Source organism: Amphiura filiformis, chromosome 3 (assembly GCF_039555335.1).
Source record: "Amphiura filiformis chromosome 3, Afil_fr2py, whole genome shotgun sequence".
Lineage (NCBI taxonomy): Eukaryota > Metazoa > Echinodermata > Ophiuroidea > Amphilepidida > Amphiuridae > Amphiura > Amphiura filiformis.
This window is the reverse complement of record NC_092630.1, coordinates 75,501,504-75,507,404: the sequence shown is the minus strand read 5'-3', so window position 1 is coordinate 75,507,404 and position 5,901 is coordinate 75,501,504. Positions and strand designations below refer to the sequence as shown.

General features: G+C 36.7%; 1 protein-coding gene across 1 annotated transcript; it reads right to left on the bottom strand.

Moving 5' to 3' along the window:
- Positions 1 to 215: 215 nt before the first annotated feature.
- Positions 216 to 4,540, bottom strand: LOC140149126 (metabotropic glutamate receptor-like). Its single transcript, XM_072171308.1, has 2 exons — positions 2,286 to 4,540; positions 216 to 1,283 (listed from the first exon to the last, which is right to left on the bottom strand). Exons 1-2 carry the CDS (start codon positions 4,329 to 4,331, stop codon positions 765 to 767), a joined length of 2,565 nt encoding a protein of 854 aa, XP_072027409.1. The 5' UTR covers positions 4,332 to 4,540; the 3' UTR covers positions 216 to 764.
- Between the last annotated feature and the right edge of the window lie 1,361 nt (positions 4,541 to 5,901).

Below are 5,901 nucleotides of genomic sequence, written 5' to 3'. Positions count from 1 at the left end.
GCCATTAAAACAGCTGGAATAGGTGAAACAAGCAAGAAGGAAATTTTATAAATATATTTTATCAAATAATAAAAGGAATTATTTATATTAAAAGCTTGAAAGAGTAATTTCCAGTAACTAAATAGCGCCACCAATTTTGTCATTAATAGATACATTTTTTATCCGAAAAAGCTTTAAAAAATACTATTAAAGGGAATAATTTTGTAAAAGAGGGGAAATTAAAGTTGAGAATGACTCAAAAGCATCTGTATACATTAGCATGATATCACTTTTAGCTGTTAATGCCTAAAATTTGGTTGCACATGATGTTTTGATGAAAAATAAATAAATGATCCCATCAAACAACTGTGGGAAATTCCTAGATGTCATCTAGTAGACGACAGTGAACGCGTCCTAGCGGAACACGGTTGTTGAGGCGAGCAGATATCGAAGCATGCACTAGCTGCGCATATGTAGAGAGTTGTAAGGGTGTTGCGTAAGTTTCGTTCGAAGGACACTTTCATGATGGTAAATATTTTTTTCCTAAAAAACTAGTTTTGGTTGTTTAAAATAATATTTGACTAACTAAGAATTGGACCAGCATTCACTACTCAAAATATTGGTCCTCTTATCGTTATCACAAGGTAGAGTATAGTGAAAACAAAAATTCGTATCGTATATTCTCTAAATGCAAGTCATCTTCATGGTAGAAAGTGCAGGCATTTCTGCTGTCGTAACATATTAAGCAAATATCCTTCACGGTTAAACGCTTAAGTAAAATCCAATTAATGCAAATCAACATTGCCCTCAGTGACATCACCGTGACTGTCTGGCCCAACTCTTGCTTTAGAGCTGACATTAAATTGAAACCTATTTCGATTTTGTAACATATTCATTCCATTATTGGTTTCTGTTTCACCTTTATCGAAATAAATGGCGTAAATTTTGGGAAGATAGAGGCAAATTAGTGTAATGTATGCATTAACCAGTAAAACGAAGGAAATAGTTGCGACTTTCTGTAACACCGTAGTGGCTGTTGCGAATACGGGAACTGCTGCCAGGCATACTACCACAGTGGAATAAACACTTAGTGCAATGAATCTTGATTCATTGTAATTATCTGGCACTTTACGGGCCTTGAAAGCGTAGTAACAACATGACAGAATTATCAGACTGTTGTAAGTGCCTCCGATGATGAAGAAATGGTCCATTTGACAGTACTGTTCTAGTTTATTTTGGTTGTGAAAGTATATGTATGCAGTTCTTGTTGGCCAGATGATGGCATAGATAATGGCGACCAAAATCTGCAAAAATGAAAAGAAAACACGTTATTATATTATATTATATTATATTATATTATATTATATTATATTATATTATATTATATTATATTATATTATATTTTATTATATTATATTATAATTATTACAATATGGTAATTTCGCAATCCATTCTTAATCTTCTCAACCAACTATTTGTTTTCTCCTTTTTTATCTATTTCTGAAAAATTTGATATTGTATATGCTGCGATTTTTCAAAGCTTTTAGGATAACGGCCAATATCAGTGAATATCAAAATTTATTCCAAATTAACATTAATGTCGAAGGTAAACAGTTGATTACACTGAGAAACCTTAATTAAAAGCACGTCTACCATTTGTATCATTTTCAATAGTGTACCTTACTTCTTTGTTCATGTAAGTATACGTCAAGGTAAATCAACAAAATGCATTAACAGGCAATATCTTGAAATATTTTGTTGGACTATTGTGTATAATAAATTTAATGTTCTTTTTCATGTATGTCTCATTTTAAGAAATTAATGTGTTACATTATAATAACACTCCGTTTAAGTATAATGAATTACTTGGTCCTAACTGCTTGCCGAATTTTAGTATTTCTTCATACTATGAATTCTTTTTTATCTTCTTAAGGTCTAATCCCGGGGGTCTAATTCAGCGATGCAGTTTTGAATATTAACGGTTAAATTACGTTCATTTCATACAAAACTCCTGATAAAACATTCATCGCTATTCATGGTATTATGATATTACACGATATTGACAATTTACGCAGAAAAGAACATCTTTGCTGCTTTATTTTAAAGTAATTTATTGCACTTTCGAATATCGAATTTTGTCTTTTCATTGTATTTTATGATTTTGAAGAGAACTTCCTAAGAAAAGCTTTGATAAGAGTAAATACAGTTTGTTAATATGCTCCTTTGTGCGTGGGGGTATGTGCATTTTTAAATCTCCTCCCATACTCATCTATTTTGTAATATTTTGTGTAAAAGCAAGACAATACCTGTGGCGTTACAATAACAGCAACCAATATCATCTGATATTTGGGAGACGTAAACCCAGCTCCACGGGCTGACTTTTGTCCTGCACGAAAGATCCGATAAATCCTGTTGACCTTCAACGTGGTAGGAGTAAAGATGAGACAGAAGGCTATCATAAGGCATATTTCTCCAGCTGTACATGACAGCAATCCTGGAACTGATAGGTATGGGAATGGCGTCAGGAGCGCTAGCAGGACTCCGGAAAGGTTCACAGCACTCAGTTCACGGCTGGTAGCTTTGATAATACTATGTCCACGGTAGATCCATATACCAGCAACCGTCATGGCACATATGATAATAGCAGCAAAGTCAAGGGTAATAATACTGATGAGTAGAGGGCTCCCCCAGTTTAAATGTGTCGGGTTGATAGACACACATGATGTGCGGTTATCATTTGGCCAATATGTCAATTCACATGGCAGGCAAATAGTTGAGTTCACAATTATTTCATTATACAAACAACTTTCGCACTTCCAACAACATTTCATTTCAAGCGGAGCTGGATAAGATCCAACCTCACATTCTGTTTTACATGTTGCATTTGGAACTATATTGGATCCATCTGCGAACTGTATTTGGTCTGTTTTAATCTCCCATCTTTTGCTTGAATTTTGTGAGCTCCAGATTCCAACTTCCACAAACTCATACCTTCCATTAACGACTTGTAAATTCTTCATGACGTACTTTCCTTGTGGATCACCATTGGTGTTGAAACTGACTTCACCACTCTCACCAACGTATGAAACATTGTGCAGGTACTCAAGCAATACATTTGCATCAAAATCATTAGTAACACAAACAGAATCTGACGAGAGGCATTGAGATCGTAAGTACAAATCTAGCGCTATAGCGAATGTGCTTACAGCATCGATCACAGGACCAATAACATGTGAAGAGCTGAAACCATCTGGCAAGCTGGACAGACATTGTTGGATGGATGGATGAAAACTACTACAGTTTCCATACACAGATTGACAACGACAGTACTTGCTTAACCATGGACTCAGCGAGCCAGAATCTGCTATCTGGTTTCTAATGTAATCTTCGAAGCCTGTTACCTTTTTGCTGTAGAAGTCCATAAACAGCCCTCCTTTGGTGACCGCTCGAAAGTCGTGATCGATAAGATCGGAGCTGATTCCATCCCCTGCCAGCCATGTGATGTCATTACGCATATCTGTCAGCATGGCATGCTTAAAAACTGTGTAAGCAACCTGAGTGGCTGCAAAAATGACAATCACTTTGATTTTCTCGTGTTGCTGGATTTTATCAACCAGATCATCGAGTTCATTGATATTGGGAGAGACTGATATGGGCACGAAGAAGGCAACACAAATGCCATGGGTTACCGTCTTTGCATATATCTGCTGAGCACCCTGGATTCCATAAGAATCAATGGAATGAATCACGGCAATGTAGTCCCATTCAAAATATGCAATAACGTCTACTATGGCTTGTACTTGGTACACATCAGGGGGGACTGTGCGCATGAAGTAAGGAAACTGTGCCTTGTTGCTCAACTCATCGCTGGTAGCGTAGTAAGAAATGACTGGCGTCTCAAATATTCTTGCCAATCTGGTGATCAAGATTGTCGTAGCACTCCTAGATGTTCCAACAATACCAATAAGCTCAGCATCTTTGCCAAATTGATTTTCTTCGAAACATTCAAGTCCGTTTAATAGTGACAAAGTTGTAGCCATAACCATTGATTCAGACCAGCCATCATCCCAGATTTCATATCCAAGTGTTATTCCAGGAAGCAAATCGAATCGTTTGTTGATCGATTCTATTGCAAATACCATTGCCTCAGCTTGGAAAACTCCAGTAGTCGACACATTATTCACACATGGAAACATTTGATCGGTATGGATTGAGAATAATCCCGCCAATCTAAAGGAGCCGTGTTTTTCGCGCATCACACACTGTTGGCGACGAGCGAGAAATGATGGTTCTGTGCGCGTAGTAAGCCATAATAAAATAATCCACAAAAGTACAAAGAAATTATACATCATGGCGACTTATGTGGTAGCACTAGCAGTGTGCCTAGGTGATTTGTATACATGTATCGTTGGAGAAAACCTATACGGCAAATGACAAACAACTTGAAATCCCATCTGTATTTCGTATCGCGGGGTTTGCGATGCTCAAAGTATACCACAAGCTATAGTTGTGTGTGATCAGTAAGGCAGTATTTAACAGTTTGGTCATGCAATATAGGCCACATGAGAATGGCGCACGATAACTATAGGTTTCCATGGAAATTGAAGTTGAGAATTGCTATTCGTATTTACTCTAAAAGGCGATTGATTCTCTACCAATAAAGAAGTCAGCTCGTGCATGAATATCAAAACCGCATCAGGTTTAATAAATTGTTGATAAAATAACAAGATATGGGCTCAATTTCATTGGAAATCTAATACACCTGAAATATATAAACATGGTCATATGGAAGTATTGATTAAAGTTGAGTAAAATACAAATATTAGCCTATAGGACAATAACAAGATTGGCATATTTGAACAGAAATTGGGAATCAAATACACCTGAAAAATTAAACACGACAATATAGAAGTATTAGATTAAATTTGCATAAAATAAAGTTGTTTACAGAACAATCATTGTATAAAGTGCAAGGAAATCGGATGTGTCACTGTTGATTTGTATACCTTATTAATCGTGAAAGTATGATCGATTGTATTAAACAGTTTATTTGAACGAAGCAACTAAAAAGTTGGATAACATTAATTTTGATATATGAATGTGTTCCAAGTAACCTATAAATAGATGCAATTGGATTTGGCAGCGTGTTTATAATTGGATCGAGTATGCCAATAAATACTCGCCCCACACAATCGATGTAAAAGCTATTCCGCAGACTTCGCTGACAGGTGTGTATATATTTTCATACCAAACACATTCACCAATCCCAAATCTCGATAGTGCCAAACCAATTATTTGAAATAATATTGGCTTAGTCGAATTTTAAGTAGTATGTGTGTTAAATCTAATTTAAAATGGAAAATAATGGAAGTCAAGCAAGAATATTGCATTAACCCCAACGCCCGAAGGTTTTTGGCGACTGGGAGGGAGAGAAAAGATAAATAAAGAGAGAAAATAAACAAAGAAGTTGTATGCTCTGGGTAGGTTTCGAACTCGATAGCCCTCGCATGCCAGGCACTAAGTTGCCGACACTTAGCCACGAGTCTTACGCTGGCCGGGCCAGCGAATTCGTGCCCATATATCACTTAGGGCGATTGCGTGGGATGCACGTACGCACGCGCAGTGAAGTTTTTTGTAGTGTTTTGTAGTACTCAGGCTTCTTGGGTTAATCACATTATATAAACCTTACTTGCATAGGACAATTGATTTTTAGATAATAATGTCAGTTGTACGTATTTTTAATATGATATTAATTTCTTAAAGGCCGGATTTCGACCAGGCAGAAGCTGTACACAGCAAACGCATATCCTCCGTGGAATCATGCAGGCCGAGGGGACTGACAGTGGTGTTGAAACACATCCGATATGATTTTCACACCATTTGTGTTACAGTAGGCCTATTGCTCTATGGCTGTGAGTCCTG